This window comes from Cherax quadricarinatus, chromosome 44 (genome assembly GCF_038502225.1).
Source record: "Cherax quadricarinatus isolate ZL_2023a chromosome 44, ASM3850222v1, whole genome shotgun sequence".
NCBI lineage: Eukaryota > Metazoa > Arthropoda > Malacostraca > Decapoda > Parastacidae > Cherax > Cherax quadricarinatus.
In genome coordinates this window covers 19,075,534-19,093,225 of record NC_091335.1, presented here as the reverse complement: position 1 = coordinate 19,093,225, position 17,692 = coordinate 19,075,534, and the positions used below count along the sequence as shown (strand labels likewise).

The 17,692-nt window shown below is 40.7% G+C and overlaps 1 protein-coding gene across 15 annotated transcripts in view; it reads right to left on the bottom strand.

Moving 5' to 3' along the window:
* The window catches only part of chb (chromosome bows), a 788,037-nt gene that overhangs the window by 99,355 nt on the left and 670,990 nt on the right, over positions 1-17,692 (bottom strand). For all 15 annotated transcript variants that reach the window (XM_053789056.2, XM_053789064.2, XM_053789065.2 and 12 more), the window contains 2 exons: positions 3,430-3,531; positions 2,848-3,048 (listed from right to left, as the gene is read on the bottom strand). In XM_053789056.2, coding sequence (XP_053645031.1) covers positions 2,848-3,048; positions 3,430-3,531 — 303 coding nt within the window. The remainder of the gene's footprint in view (positions 1-2,847; positions 3,049-3,429; positions 3,532-17,692) is intronic.

Genomic DNA, 17,692 nt, shown 5'->3' with positions numbered 1-17,692 from the left:
TCAGATTGGAGGGAAAGAGTATGGAGGAGGTGAATGTATTCAGATATTTGGGAGTGGACGTGTCAGCGGATGGGTCTATGAAAGATGAGGTGAATCATAGAATTGATGAGGGGAAAAGGGTGAGCGGTGCACTTAGGAGTCTGTGGAGACAAAGAACTTTGTCCTTGGAGGCAAAGAGGGGAATGTATGAGAGTATAGTTTTACCAATGCTCTTATATGGGTGTGAAGCATGGGTGATGAATGTTGCAGCGAGGAGAAGGCTGGAGGCAGTGGAGATGTCATGTCTGAGGGCAATGTGTGGTGTGAATATAATGCAGAGAATTCGTAGTTTGGAAGTTAGGAGGAGGTGCAGGATTACCAAAACTGTTGTCCAGAGAGCTGAGGAAGGGTTGTTGAGGTAGTTCGGACATGTAGAGAGAATGGAGTGAAACAGAATGACTTCAAGAGTGTATCAGTCTGTAGTGGAAGGAAGGCGGGGTTGGGGTTGGCCTAGGAAAGGTTGGAGGGAGGGGGTACAGTAGGCTTTGTGTGCGAGGGGCTTGGACTTCCAGCAGGCATGCGTGAGCTTGTTTGATAGGAGTGAATGGAGACAAATGGTTTTTAATACTTGACGTGTTGTTGGAGTGTGAGCAAAGTAACATTTACGAAGGGGTTCAGGGAAGCCGACAGGCCGGACTTGAGTCCTGGAGATAGGAAGTACAGTGCCTGTACTCTGAAGGAGGGGTGTTAATGTTACAGTTTAAAAACTGTAGTGTGAAGCACACTTCTGGCAAGACAGTAATGGAGTGAATGATGGTGAAAGTTTTTCTTTTTCGGACCACCCTGCCTTGGTGGGAATCGGCCAGTGTGTTAATAAAAAAAAAAATAATAAAAAAATAATAATAATAGCTTTATTTATTACACGTACATGTACAATGTATAAAGGCCTAGCTGACATCAGTGACATACTACTACTATATAGAAAGCCGCTGGTTATGCAGAAAATTTCAAGAAAATTAGGTCAGTGTCCCAGGATAACACCCACACTAATCAACTAACACCCAGGTACCCATTTACTAATGGGTAAACATAGACTACAGGTGTAAAGAAACACGCCTAATGTTTCTACCCTGGCTGGGAATCGAATATTTACCAAAAATCATATATGGCTAACCCAAGCCAGGTACTAAAAATAAGCCACGTTGACTTTTTTTGGGTTATCCTAGATTCTCTACACATGCTGCTATGTGTGATAATCTATAGAGTGAAAATAACCTTTTTGTTTCATGTTTATGGTGGAGTATGAGTGTATATCACAGTTAGCCCTGTGCTACACTCTGTTTTCTCTAATATAATCCACCAAGACAGGGATAGGAGAATGGTATTTGTATACCATATCCTCTTCATACCTCTGTCGAACTGCTCGGTATTATGCCAAATATTATTCATTCTGGAGTATTTAACATGTTTTATGTTATTTATATTGTTTATGTCATATTAGATCAATTGTGATAGACAAATAGCTATAGTGTTGATATTAGTGTAATAATAAAGCATATTCTCCTGCTTCATGAGACTGAGCTCATGGCAACCGACAGTGGCTTCAAAGCCACCTTATCTTTAATGGATAATATACTGTGTAGGTGCTTTACATAATGAGAAGCATTTCTTTTATTCATTGGAACCATGGCTAGGGCTAAAAGTAAGCAGGTTAAAACAGTAAATGGAGAAAAAGAAATTGGAATGACTTATGCAGCAAGTAGCACCACCAAACAGTACCAGCAGGTTGGTGTGGCGACCCTGGAAATTTGAAATTATGCTAGCCAAAATTAGTGCCGAATAACCGAAGGAACCGAATAACTGATTGCCAGATTTGTGATGGCGGATCTGTAGTTATCCCTATTCAACATAAAAAAAAAATTAAAGCTACAGGTGGGCCCCGTTCATGAGGCTCCTAATGCTGTTGACCCCAAACAATAAGTAAAAATTGCCAGCAGGTGGAAAAGTGTTTTTTACTATCAAATGCATCTAAAATGCCTGATAACATGTTTACACTATGATATATTAAGTGCTCAATAAAGCTAGGCATAAAAATTCAGAAGTAAAATAAATATATACACAGTACGCACAATATTTACCTTAAAATATGCCATTCAGCAATAACAGTGGAAAAGCAGTAAAAGATCTGAACATAATGAACAATGCCTCAATTTAAAACCAATAAAAACATAGAACACCAAAACGTGAGAGGTGTATATACAGGGCCCTCCTGTATAGTGTGCAAATATGTACCATAAAGGTGAAGAAAGGATTCATTGTTATATTTTGAATGAAATAATTAGAGAAACACTGGCACCAAGTATAAAACAAAATTAAAAGGTCTTAGAAGAGTTTTAATAGTAAGTACTACCTAAACCAATTATCAGGTTAATTTTATATAAAAGAGCAAGAGAAACAGAAGGTTCATGGCACTGTCCAATAAATAATTGCAATTAAAACCACAGGATTTAAATTATATTTTTAAGGAACTTCTGGTTTAGAATGCCATCCCAAGAGGGCTGAAGGGAAGGGCTAAAGGAGATTTAGAGTATCAGGGACTTGAATATGCAACAAGCTTTGAGTGTGTTAAACTTCACAATACACGTAATAATGCAATACCGTTTTTCAGGAGCATATCTGCTGAAATACAGAAGCTTTTACTGTACAAACAACATTGAAGAAAATTATACAGTACATGGCACAAACTTTACGATCTCATTTAATTAGTAAAGCTGAGTTCTTTATTTATTATTCATATCAACCAATACTTAAATAAATTAATAGTTGTAATTGCCATTACCAAAATGCATCCTAGTTGAACGCACTTACCAGAGATAGATCTTGAGCGTGACTTGGAGGGTGATATGCCACTTAATCCAGTGTAACGGTTAGGTGATGGTTCTCGTGATGTACCTGTAGAGCGTGGAATACCACTTCTGCGACGAGTACGCCCTAAAGTACCAGTGTCTCCCGGTGATGAGTATGTGGCATAACTAAGTCGTGATGAAGGGGATCCACTTCGGCTGCCAGCTATAAACAAGTTTCAAATTAAAGGATACAGATCATAGGTGAGAAGTACAGTCCTGCAATCTAAAGAAGTGAGAATGCAGTGGTACAAACTAACATTTGAATTCTGATGTCCATGCATATTTAGCAAGAACGCTATTGAATGAGTGATGGTGAATGCATTTCCTTCTTTGATGACAGTTAGCCAATAAGAAGGAAGATAAAATGAAACACCTACAATGCCACTTTATGTTGGCCTTGATCATGAGATAAATCCATGCACCATTATTCATGAATGCATCCCCAAAAAATCAAAGAATTTGGTGTATTGCAATCACTAAACCATTTCTAGCATTAACAAAATATGAAATATTATGAATATAATACAAAAAAGTGAATGCTTACGTTGTGATTGAGATACACCACCTCGGCTTCTGGACCTGCCCATACGGTCAGGAGAGGTGATGGAACTGATGGGCGGATGTTCAGATGTTTTCCTTGGACGTGCTGAAAAGAAATAATGAAACAATGAGACATATAAATACATACTATACATATATACATCAACTACACATACACATCACATACATTTTTTGTTAACACATCGGCTGACTCTCATCGAGGCAAGGCAAGTTTTCCTTCTTTTCACATTTAGTAATTTATATAAGAGAAGGGGGTTACTAGCCCCTTGCCCCAGGAACTTTAGCTGCCTCTTATGACATGCATGGTTTAAGGAGGAAGGATTCTTTTCCACTTCCCCATGGAGAATTATATACACAGACAAATCTAAATATACAGAAAGGATCTGAAATTCAACCCTTGCAACCACAAACAGGAGTAGGAATGTACATGTGCATGTATGCACACATGCTTCCATATGCATGCACACACACTATAATTAAATTATTTTATTAATGTACAAAGACAATCAAAACTTACAAATTAACACCCACTATCTAGTTCCCCTAACTTCCCTCTACTGTGGCTTTATACACCCTCCAAGTCATCCTATTTTGCTCCATCCTTTCTAAATGTCCAATCCATCTCAACAACCCCTCCTCAGCTCTCTGGATAATACTTTTAGTAACTCTGCACCTCTTCCTAATCTCCAAACTATGAATTCTCTACATAATATTTACACCACATATTGCCCTCAGACAGGACATCTTCACTGCCTTCAGCCTTCTCCTATCTGCAACATTTACAACTCATGCTTCACACCCATACAAGAGTGCTGGTACCACTATACTCTCATACAGATACCTCAATGCACTATCCACCTTTCTTCATCAGTTCTATTTTACCTGGTATACTCAAGAGGCTATTCCTCTATACATTTTTTTTAACACATTGGCCAGCTCCCACTGAGGCAGGGTGACCTAAAAAAAGAAACACTTTCACCATTATTTAACACTTTTACCATCATTCACACACAATCACTGTCTTTACAGAGGTGCCCATATACAAAAGTTCAGATGTCACTTCAAACAGCCAATATCCCAAATTCCTCCTTTACAGTGCAGGCATTGTACTTCCCACCTCCCAAGTCCAGCTAACCGGTTTCCCTAAATCCCTTCACAAAATATTACTCTGTTCGCACTCCAACAGCTCATCAAGTCCCAAAAACTATTCATCTCCATTCACTCCTATCAAACACACACACACATGCCTGCTGTATGTCCAAGCCCCTTGCACACAAAACTTCTTTTACCCCCTTACAGACTTACATACCCTCCAAGTCATCCTATTTTGCTCCATCCTCTCTGAATGACCAAACCACCTCAATGACCTCTCTTCAGCCATCTGAATAATACTTTTAGTAATGCCACACCTTCTCCTAATCTCCACACCATGAATTCTCTACATAATATTTACACCACACGTTGTCCTTAGACACGACATCTCCTCTGCCTCCAGCCTCTTATTTGTTACAGCATTTACAACCCATGCTTCACACCCATATAAGAGTGCTGGTACTGCTATACTCTCAAACATTTCTTTCTTTGCCTTCATGGATAATGTTTTTTGTTTCCACAGATACCTCAATGGACCACCCATCCTTTTTCCCTCACCAATTCTATTGTTTCCCTCACCCTTCATAAACCCATCTGCTGACAAGTCTACTCCCAAATATTTGAACACATCCACTTCTTGCATACTCCCTCCCTCCTATGTGATATCCAATTTTTCTTTACCTAACTTGTTTGATTCCCTCATTACCTTACTCTTATCTATGTTCACTTTCAACTTTCTACCTTTACACACCCTCCCAAACTCGTCCACTAACCTTTGCAATTTCTCTTTAGAATCTCCCAAAAAGTACAGTATCATCAGCAAAAAAGTAATTTTTGTATTTGATTCAGCATAATTAAATCCCACCCCTCTTCCCAACAGCCTAGCATTTACTTCTTTTACAACCCCATCAATAAGTATGTCAAAACAACCATGGTGAAAGTACACGTATTTATGTACATGTGTGCTTGCGTGCATTAGGGTATTATTGAAAGAATGTGTAGCAAGTGTTTACACTGAAGCATATAAGTGAACACTATTTAGATAAAGGTAAGGAAGCTATCATTGCTTTTATGCATTTAGAAAAAGTATATGACAGGGTTCTAGGTAGCTGGATGGTAGACAGCAACCACCCAGGGAGGTACTACTGTCGTGCCAAGTGAGTGTGAAACAGAAATCTTTGTTTTACATGATGGTTGGACTGCTTGTGTCTTTTTTTCTGTCTTAAACATGCAAGATTTCAGGTACGTCTTGCTACTTCTACTTACACTTAGGTCACACTACACATGCATGTACACAAATATATATTTACACACCCATCTGGGCTTTCTTCTATTTTCTTACAAGTTCTTGTTTTCTTTAATTTTCTCTTGCCTCCATGGGGAAGTGGAAAAGAATTCTTCCTCTGTAAGCCATGTATGTTATAAGAGGCGACTAAAATGCCAGAAGCAGGGGGCTAGTAACCCATTCTGTATAAATTAATAAATTTAAAAAAAAAAAAAACTATTGTTTTTCTTTTTAGACCGCCCTGCCTTGGTGGGATATTGTGGAGAAATTTTTCTCCAACCCCCAGGGAGCGACCCCTCTCAAGAGCTGACCCCCACACTCTCTCAAGAGAGGGGAAGGGGGGGTGGACATGAAAGCAATGTCGCAAATTTTGCAAGTGTATGGAATAAGTGGTAGGCTACTGAATGCTGCTAAAAGTTTTTATGAGGATAGTGAGGCTCAGTTAGGGTATGTAGAAGAAAGGGAGATTACTTTCAACCTAAAAAGAGGCCTTAAACAGGGATGCATAATGTCACCATGGTTAATATATTCATAGATGGGGTTGTACAAGTGAATGCTCGGGTGTTGGGAAGAGGTGTGGGATTAAAATAAGCAGAATCTAATACAAGTGGGAGTTGTCACAGTTACTTATTTCTGATGACATTGTGCTTTTGGGAGATTCTGAAGAGAAGTTGCAAAGTTTAGTAGATGAGTTTGGGAGTGTGTGTAAAGGAAATTGAATGTAAACATAGATAAGATGATGAGGGTATCAAATGAATTAGGTAATAAAAAATTGGATATCACATTGGAGGGAGTATAGATAAACCAAATGTGTTCAGATATTTGGGATTAACATGTCAGTGAATGGGTATATGAAAGATGAGGCAACCCACAGAACTGATGAAGAGAAAAAAGTGGGTGGTGCATTATCTGTGGAGACAAACAACATTATCCATGAAGGCAAAGAGGAGTATGCATGAGTGTATAGTGGTACCAACACTCTTATATGGGAAAGAAGTATGGATTGTGAATGTTGCAGCCAGGTGGTGGCTGGAGGCAGTGGAGATGTCGTGTATGAGGGCAATATGCAGGGTAAATATTATGCAGAGAATTCGTAGTTTGGAGATTGGGATGTGCGGAGTTACTAATAAAATTATTATACAGAGGGCTGAGGACAGGTTGTTGAGATGATTCAGACATTTAGAGAAGATGGAGCAAAACAGTGAGACTTGAAGAATGTATCAGTCTGCAGTGGAAGGAAGACAGGATAGGGGTCATCCCAGGAGAGGTTGGAGGGAGGTGGTAAAGGAGGTTTTGTGTGCAAGGGGCTTGGACTTCCAACAAGTGCACATGAACATAAATAACAAAAAAAGGCACAACTGAACATGTTAGGAGTGGAGGCAAACAGTTTTCATGACTTCATATACTGCTGGAAGTATAAGCAAAGTAACATTTATGAAGGGACGCAGGGAAACTGGTTAGCCGGACTTGAGTCCTGGAGGTGGGAAGTACAAAGCCTGCACTCTGAAGGAGGTGTGGAGATATGTTACAGTTTTAGAACTGCAGTGTCAGCACACCTCTGGCAAGACAGCAATAAAGTGAGTTAAGACCTTTTTGGGTCACCCTGCCTTGGTAGGAAATGATCAATGTGTTAATAAAAAGGTAAATATATATACACCTACATACATACATATGTATATATTTTTGCAACATTTAAAATTTGTATTCAAATGTACTGTAACAATCATATCATTAATATTTTCCCTAATATTTAAAAACAATACAACAATTTTTTACATTTAGTAAAAGCAATACATTGTTCAAATTTTTTTTAGTTAAAGATGAACATACAGGCACAGTACTGTAGAATGATTTAACATGAGAAATATTGCAAACTCAAAATATCACAGAATAATTACAAGTATATTACAGAAAGGTTAATGGAAATAAATGTTATTTAATGAAGCGATTTTTATTCAAAACTATTATTAGAGCGGAGTCTAACAATCTAAGAAAATAACTTTACAGGTTACATCAGTGAATATTTTTTGATGCATTATATGAACATAAAACATGGCAAAAATAAAAACTAACAAGAGAATATTCAAACATCAAAAATCATACAGGAAAAAAAAAAGCACAGAACATGTGAATTAGTACCAGGCATAAACAACCAGCATAACAACACCCATTATCTCCTGAAATAAGCAACTTTATACAGCAGTAATAATTCATATTCACTGCATGTGTGTGTGTGTGCGCTTGTGTGTGTGTGTGTGTGCTTTGTGTGTGTGCTTGTGTGTGTGTGTGTGTGTGCATGCTTGTGTGTGTGTGTATGCTTGTGTATGTGTGTGCTTGTGTGTGTGTGCTTGTGTGTGTGTGCTTGTGTGTGCTTGTGTGTGTGAGCTTGTGTGTGTGCTTGTGTGTGTGTGTGCTTGTGTGTGCTTGTGTGTGTGTGTGCTTGTGTGTGTGCTTTGTGTGTGCTTGTGTGTGTGCTTGTGTGTGTGCACTTGTGTGTGTGTGCTTGTGTGTGTGTGCACTTGTGTGTGTACTTGTGTGTGTGCTTGTGTGTGTGTGTGCTTGTGTGTGTGCGTGCTTGTGTGCGTGCTTGTGTGCGTGCTTGTGTGCGTGCTTGTGTGTGTGCTTTGTGTGCGTGCTTTGTGTGCGTGCTTGTGTGTGTGCTTGTGTGTGTGCTTGTGTGTGTGCTTTGTGTGCGTGCTTGTGTGCGTGCTTGTGTGTGTGCTTGTGTGTGTGCTTGTTTGTGCTTGTGTGCATGCTTTGTGTGCTTGTGTGCGTGCTTTTGTGTGTATCTGGATGTGTGTTCGTGTGTCTGCGTGTTCGTGTGTCTGCGTGTTCGTGTGTCTGCGTGTTCGTGTGTCTGCATGTTTGTGTATCATGTGGCGCTACTCACCTTGTCTGTAATTATACGTACTACCAGCCTACGTGAGTATTACTTTACCCAATCCACGTGTCGAACTCCCACACGTGTGTCTGCGTGTTCGTGTGTCTGCGTGTTCGTGTGTCTGCGTGTTCGTGTGTCTGCGTGTTTGTGTGTCTGCATGCTCGTGTGTGTGTGTGTGTGTGTGTGTGTGTGTGTGTGTGTGTGTGTGTGTGTGTGTGTGTTCGTGTGTGTGGGTGTCTGTATGTGGGTGTGTTTGTGTGTGTGTCTGTATGTGGGTGTCTGTGTCTGTATGTGGGTGTGTCTGTATGTGGGTGTGTTTGTGTGTGTGTGTATGTGGGTGTGTTTGTGTCTGTCTGTATGTGGGTGTGTTTGTGTGTGTGTGTGCATACGTGGGGGTGTGTGTGTGTACGTGGGTGTGTGTGTGTATGTGTGTGTTTGTGTGTGTGTGTCTGTATATAAAGTCTATAAACAATCTGCATTAGTGTACCACAATTTGATATCCCTTTCCCTTATCATGCACTGGTTTATATCTACTCCACTTTTCATGATAGTCATCAAACAGCAGGATGGGAGGTTGACCTGGGATTGGTGTGAGCCTCCATACCAATGGGGGTCAGGGGGTCAGGGATAGGGTTAATGGCAGAGAAGGGAAAGTAGGAGGGTATAAAGGGATAGCTGAAGGGTGGGGAGTTGGTGCTGGGGAGGTGGGGACTGGCTCAGAGATGGTCCAACTAGGTTGGACGAATCTTATTGGGGCAAGCTGGTCCAGTGGCTAACGCGACGATCTGGAGTTTTGAGACTCTCTGACCGCGGGTTCAAATCCTGCCCATGGTATGGTTTGTTTCCAATCGTGTCATTACAATTTCGTGAGTCATGTTGACGGCAGTGAAGGGACTTGAGCTAGAGTTCGTCATGGCCACGCTAGCTGAAGATTCGTCTGTAAAAACTTGCATTTGTGGTCACACTGGTGCCTATGCTAACCTTCCTATGGTGTAGAAATATACCTAGTTGGACGAATCTTATTGTGGCTAGCTGGTCCAGTGGCTAATGCGACAGTCTGGAGTTTTGAGACTCTCTGACCGCGGGTTCAAATCCCGCCCATGGTTTGGTTTGTTTGCAATCGTATCATGATGATTTCATGAGTCATTTTGACGGCAGTGAAGGGACTTGAGATAGAGTTCGTCACGGCCACGCTAGCTGGAGATTCGTCTGTAAAAACTTGCATTTGTGGTCACAGTGGTGCCTATGCTAACCTTCCTATGGTGTAGAAATATACCTAGTTGGACAAATCTTATTGTGGCAAGCTGGTCCAGTGGCTAACGCGACGGTCTGAGTTTTGAGACTCTGACTGCGGGTTCAAATCCCGCCCGTGGTATGGTTTGTTTGCAATCGTGTCATTACGATTTCGTGAGTCTTATTGTGGCTAGCTGGTCCAGTGGCAAACACAATGGTCTGAAGTTTTGAGACGCTCTGATCGCGGGTTCTATCCCTGCCCATGGCATGGTTTGTTTGCAATCGTGTCATTACGATTTCACGAGTCATGTTGACAGCCTTGAGGGGACTTGAGCTAGAGTTCGTCATGGCCACGCTACCTGGAGATTCGTCTGTAAAAACTTGCATTTGTGGTCACAGTGGTGCCTATGCTAACCTTCCTATGGTGTAGAAATATACTTAGTTGGACGAATCTTATTGTGGCTAGCTGGTCCAGTGGCTAACGTGACGTTCTGGAATTTTGAGACTCTCTGATCGCGGGTTCTATCCCTGCCCGTGGTATGGTTTTATCTTGCTTTTGTAGGGAGTGATTTCTGTATGACGATATTGGACCAATTCCTTTAGAATTTTCAAAGTGCAAATTATAATGTATCTTTCTCGTCTGCATTCCAAGGAGTACAGGTTGAAGGATTTCAAATGTTCCCAGTAACTTAGGGGATATACTGAATTTATATGTGCAATAAAAGTTCTCTGCACATTATCTAGATCTGCAATTTTACCTGTTATTTTTATTTTTTTTCAACAAGTCCGCCATCTCCCACCGAGGTAGGGTGCCCCCCCCCCACCAAAAAAAAAAAAAAAAAAAAAAAAAATACTTTCATCATCATTCAACACTTTCACCTCACTCACACAATCACTGTTTTTGCAGAGGTGCTCAGAATACAACAGTTTAGAAGCATATATGTATAAAGATACAGTAGAACCTCAAATATCAAACTTAATCCGTTCAAGGAGCTAGTTCTAAATTCGAAAAGTCTGAAGAGCGAAGCAATATTTCCCATAAGAAATAATAGAAATACAATTAATCCATTCCAGAAACCCAAAAATATTCACAAAAAAAAAAAATACATTTTATAGAGATTAATTATAGTTTTACATACACACAACAAATATAGTGATCAATTATGTATTAATAAATTTAAATAAACATATAAAATAACATTTTTATTTACCTTCATTGAAGATTGGTGATGGCATCTAGAAGATAGGGAGAAGGAGAGAGGGAGTTGGGGTTAGTGTTTGGAAGGAGAATATCCCTCCATGAAGACTTTAGGTAGTAAAGCCCTCTCTGGGGTTACTTCCCTTCTCTGTATTTTAATGCCACTAGGACCGGCTTGAGAGTCACTAGACCCTTGTCTCAAAATAACTGTCTACAATCCTCTGCTTCTGTCTCACAAAATAACTGTCCACAGTCCTCTGTACATCTTGGCAAGCTCAACAAGTTTTATAACGCTCTCATACTTCTGTATTATTTCCTTCTTCACATCTATGGTGTTTCTCACTTTCTTTACCACAGGGGTACCACTAGCAAGTAACTTTGGGCCCATTGTAGCTTATTTCACAGTCCCACAAGTATTAAACACAATGAAATAATCGTAAAATGTTTGAATGAGAGTGCAGGTTAGGGTTCACTCAAGCATCACCAAAACCAGACTGGCTCACGGCGCCTGTGTGGGGACGCGGACAGACCGGGCTGCCGGACAGGTCTGGTACCTGGCGGTTCGAAAATAGGGGCGAGTTCGATAATAGGGACAAAGTTGGTTCTATAAAAGCGTTCTATTCTCGAAAAGTTCGATAAGTGATACGTTCGAAATTTGAGGTTCCACTGTACACAATACATCCTTCCAAACTGCCAATATCCCAAACCCCTCCTTAAAAATGCAGACATTGTACTTCCCATTTCCAGGACTCAAGTCCAGCTATATAAAAATAACCGGTTTCCCTGAATCCCTTCACTAAACATTACCCTGCTCATACTCCAACAGCTCGTCAGGTGCCAAATACCATTCATCTCCATTCACTAACTAACACGCTCACACACGCTTGCTGGAAGTCTAAGCCCCTCACCCACAAAACCTAACAAAACCTCCTTTACCCTAACCTCCCTCCAACCTTTTCGAGGACGACACCTACCCCGCCTTCCTTCCCCTACTGTTTATACGCTCTCCATGTCATTCTGCTTTGATCCATTCTCTCTAAATGACCAAACCACCTCAACAAACCCTCTTCAGCCCTCTAATACTTTTATTAACTCCACACCTTCTCCTAATTTCTACACTCCAAATTTTCTACATAATATTCACACCACACATTGCCCTTAGACAGGACATATCCACTGCCTCCAACCGCCTCCTCGCTGCAGCATTTACAAACCAAGCTTCACACCCATGTAAGAGTTGGTACTACTATACTTTCATATATTCCTTCTTTTTCTCCAGAGTTAACATTTTTTGTCTCCACATATACCTCAATGCACCACTCACCTTTTTTCCTTCATTAATTCTATGATTAACCTTATCCTTCATTAAACCATCCGCTGACATGTCAACTCCCAAATGCAGTGGTCCCTCGCTTTTCGTAGTTCTCGGCAATCGTAAATTTCGCCAATCATAGGGGTATTTTCGTATAAACATGGACTCGCTTTTCATAGGTTGACTCGCGAGTCGTAGTTCGTCCGGGACGCGTACCCACAGCGTGAGCCGTGGCGGCAGCCAGTCTGGCATTGTTTACCAGTGAGCGAAGGTCCCCTCACGTGCTCCAGCGAAATATTTCATAATATTCCATTTATTTTAGTGCTTGCAAGTACTAAATAAGCTACCATGGCTCCAAAGAAAGCTCCTAGTGCCAAGCCTGTGGTAAAGAAGGTGAGAAATACGACTGAATTTAAGAAAACCATCATTGAACAATATGAAAGTGGTACAAGTGTGGTCGAACTGTCCAGGATGTATGAGAAACCCTACACAACCTTATGTTCCATAGTGGCCAAGAAAAAGGAAATCAAGGACGCTGTTGTTGCAAAGGGAGTAACTATGCTGACAAAAATGAGATCACAAGTACTGAAGAGGTTGAGAAGTTATTATTGTTGTGGATAAATGAGAAACAATTAGCAGGAGATACTCTTATGACTTCGATTATTTGTGAAAAGGCTAGGCAGTTGCATGAAGATTTGGTAAAGAAATTGCCTGCAAATAGTGGTGATGTGAGTGAATTTAAGGCCAGCAAAGGCTGGTTTGAGAGATTTAAGAACCGTGCTGGCATACACAGTGTGATAAGGCATGGTGAGGCTGCCAGTTCGGACCATAAGGCGGCTGAAAAATATGTGCATGAATTTCAGGAGTACATAGAGGCTGAAGGACTGAAACCTGAACAAGTGTTCAATTGTGACGAAACAGGCCTCTTTTGGAAAACATGCCAAAGAGGACCTTCATTACACAAGAGGAAAAGGCAATGCCAGGACACAAGCCTATGAAAGACAGGCTGACGCTAATGTTCTGTGCTAATGCCAGTGGGGATTTCAAAGTGAAGCCATTACTAGTGTACCATTCAGAAAATCCCAGTGTGTTCAGGAAAAACAATGTTATGAAGAGTAAATTGTGTGCGTCTTGGAAATCTAATAGTAAGGCATGGGTCACGAGGGAAATTTTCGTCGAGTGGTTCAATGAAGTGTTTGGCCCTAGTGTGAAGGAGTATCTCCTGGAAAAGAAATTGGATCTCAGGTGCGTGCTAGTAATGGACAATGCACCTGCTCATCCTCCAAACTTGGATGACCTAATTTTTGAGGAGTTTGGGTTCATCACAGTAAAGTTCTTGCCCCCGAATACCACTCCTCTCCTCCAGCCCATGGACCAGCAGGTCACTGCAAACTTTAAAAAACTCTACACCAAAGCAATGTTTCACAGGTGCTTGACTGTGACCACAGACACTCACTTGACCCTAAGGGAATTTTGGAGAGAACACTTCAGCATCCTCCATTGCATAACCCTTATAGGTTTGGCTTGGGAGGGAGTGACTACCAGGACTTTGAACTCTGCCTGGAGAAAATTGTGGCCAGATTGTGTCGACAAGAGGGATTTTGAAGGGTTTGGGACTGACCCTGATGAGCCTATGTCTGTTGTAAAATCAACTGTGGCACTGGGGAGTTCCATGGGGTTGGATGTGAGTTTGGAGGATGTGGAAAAATTGGTGGAAGACCACAACGAAGAGCTCACCACTGAGGAGCTGCAAGAGCTTCAGCAGGAAGAGCAACACATCGCAGCTCAGAATCTTGCTGCAGAGGAGGAGGAAGAGAGATGGAAGAAGGTGCCTTCTTCAGAAATTAAAGAGATTTTTACTATGTGGGGTAAGATGGAAAGCTTTATGGAGAAACATCACCCTAACAAGGTTGTTGCAAGCCATATTGGCAACATGTAGAGTGACAAAGTCTTGGGCCATTTTAGGGAAGTGTTAAAGAGACGCCAGAAACAGAGCTCTCTCCACAGTTATTTTGCGAGACAGGACTCCATTGACTCTCAAGGTGGTCCTAGTGGCATTAAGAAACAGAGAAGACAAGCAACCCCAGAAAAGCAATTGGTACCGGAGGTGTTGAGGGAAGGGGATTCCCCTTCCAAACTATAAACAATCCAATCTCTCTCCTCCTCCAGTCTCCCATACACTAAGAAGAATCTCCAATAAAGGTTAGTGTTATGCTGTTAATGTGTCATTCATCATTTCCCATTGTATAGTTTATGTACTACAGTGGAACCTCAAAAATCGAACGTATCACATATCGAACATTTCGAAAATAAGACCACTTTTTTCAGACAAACTATGTCCCTATTATCGAAAGCGCCCCTATTTTCGGACCGCCGGGTATGGGACCTGTCCGCTGGGCCACTCTGTCCGCGTCCCCACACATGCGCCGTGAGCAGTCTAGCTTTGTTTATGCTTGAGTGAACACTAACCTGCCATCTCATTCACACATTTTATGATTATTTAATTGTGTTTAGTGCTTGTGGGACTGTGAAATAAGCTGCCATGGGCCCAAAGAAACTTACTAGCGGTACCCCTGTGGTAAAGAAAGTGAGAAACACCATAGATGTGAAGAAGGAAATAATACAGAAGTATGAGAGCGTTATGAGACTTGTTGAGCTTGCCAGGATGTACAGAGGACTCTGGACAGTTATTTTGTGAGAAACAGACAACTGTGGAGTTGTTTTGTGAATCAGAAACAGACGACTGTGGACAGTTATTTTGTGAGACTGGGGTCCAATGACTCTCAAGCTGGTCCTAGTGGCATTAAAATACAGAGAAGGGAAGCAACCCCAGAGAGGGCTTTGATACCGGAAGTCCTCATGGAGGGGGATTCTCCTTCCAAACAATAACCCCAACTCCCTCTCTCCTCCTCCCTATCTTCCAGATGCCATCACCAATCTTCAATAAAGGAAAGTAAAAATGTTATTTTATATCACTATACATATTTAAAGACTATAGCATTTGTTGTGGGTATGTAAAACTGTAATTAATCTCTATAAAACGTATTTTTTTCTTGTGAATATTTTTGGCTTTCTGGAACAGATTAATTGTATTTTCATTATTTCTTATGGGAAATATTGCTTCGAATTTCAGACTTTTCGAATTTAGAACTAGCTCCTGGAATGGATTAAGTTCGAAATTTGAGGTTCCACTGTACATGTATATTTCATGTAAAAAATTTTTTTGTTTTAATACTTCTGGGTGTCAGTAACGGATTAATTGTATTTACATTATTTCTTAGGGGAAAATTGATTCGCAAATCGTAGATTTCGTTAATAGTAGCAACTCCAGGAACGGATTAACTACGAAAAACAAGGGACCACTGTACTTGCAACATCTGCCACACTGCTCCCCTATCCACTCTATCATATGCCTTCTCTAAATCCATAAATTCAATAAAATCTTCCCTACCTTTACCTAAATACTGTTCACATACATTCTTCAATGATCTACACATCCCCTACCCACTCTAAAACCTCCTTGCTCATCCGCAATCCTACATTCCGTCTTACCTCTAATTCTTTCAATAATAACCCTACCGTACACTTTTCTTGGTATACTCAGTTAATTCATTCCTCAATAATTCTTACAATCTCTTTTGTCCCCCTTTCCTTTATATAAAGGGACTATACATGCTCTCTAGCAATCCCTAGGTACATTCCCATCTTTCATACATTTATTAAACAAAAATACCAACCACTCCAACACTGTATCCCCCCTGCTTTTAACATTTCTGTCATGATCCCGTCAGTTCCAGCTGCTTTACCCCCTTTCTTTCTACGTAATGCCTCACGCACCTCCCCCACACTCACATCCTGCTCTTCTTCACTCCTAAAAGATGGTATACCTCCCTGGGCAGTGCATGAAATTACCGCCTCCCTTTCTTTATCGACATTTAAAAGTTCCTCAAAATATTCCCGCCATCTACCCAATACCTCCGGCTCCCCATCTACTAACTCCCCTTTAACCGACATATCCATTTGTTCTCTAGGTTTTCTTAACTTGTTTAACTAGCTCCAAAATTTTTTTCTTATTTTCATTAATATTTCATGACAGTGCCTCTCTCACTCTATCATCTACTCTCCTTTTGCACTCTCTCACCACTCTCTTCACCTTTCTTTTACTCTCCATATACTCTACTCTTCACATAACACTTTTGCTTTGTAAAACCCTGTTAATATACAGCAATATTTCACTACTTGCCTCCATCATTTCCCTCATCCTCATATCCAACATATATAGGGACATAAATCATAGCGCCAATACTAGAATAAAAGACTAAACTAGGATTTGCATTTGAGTGGCATATATAGAGGACACTGTAAATCTCCAAGCAGATATAAACAAATTTTCCAGCAGGCCACACATCACCCAGTCTGTCTTCAAGAAATAACTAGACCAATTCCTCATGTCTGTTCCTAATTAGCTGGGCTGTGGTGCATAAATTGGAATTTGTGTGACTGTGACACCAACAGCCTGGCTGCTCAGAAAAGCCACCTGGAGGCCTGGTCTGGGACCGAGTCATGGGGACACTGACCCCTCGGAACACACTTGAAATAACCTAGAGAGAACAAGGGATTTAACCCTTTGACTGTCGCAAGCCCCTTTCTGAAACTGTCATTGTCGGGGAAAAAAAAAAAAAAAAAAAAAACACTTGTGAAATGATAGAGAATCTTTTCTTGACGGCAATGACACCAAAGTATGAAATTTGATCGAAAACTTACGAAATTACGCTCCTGTGAAAGTTAGTGATCTCGGCGATATATATGCATTGGCGATTTTGCTGACTTTGATCCCTATTTTCGGCCAATTCCATTGTTCCAGTCGTCCAAACTCATAGTTATTTCTTTAGAACTCCATTTTTTCTATCAAATGAGTACAAGAAACTGCCCATTTACTGATTTCAATTACCTAATAAAGTGGTCAGAAATTGACAATTTGGCCAATTTCACACAAATTAAAAAAGATGCCAATTTCAAAATAGGGTCCAGAATAAACAATGCAGACATTCTTGGAACAAAAATAACATATCCTCTGCTCATTAGTCATGTGTCTAGGCCACTCTTATATTACTCTTGATTTCTATTTTGATTTTTTATTCACACAAAAATTAGAATATTTACTGTATTATTGTAAAAATGGTGTAAATAATATCAGTGCACGAGTGAAAGAATATTAGACTCCCCAGCTGATGTGTATTGGATG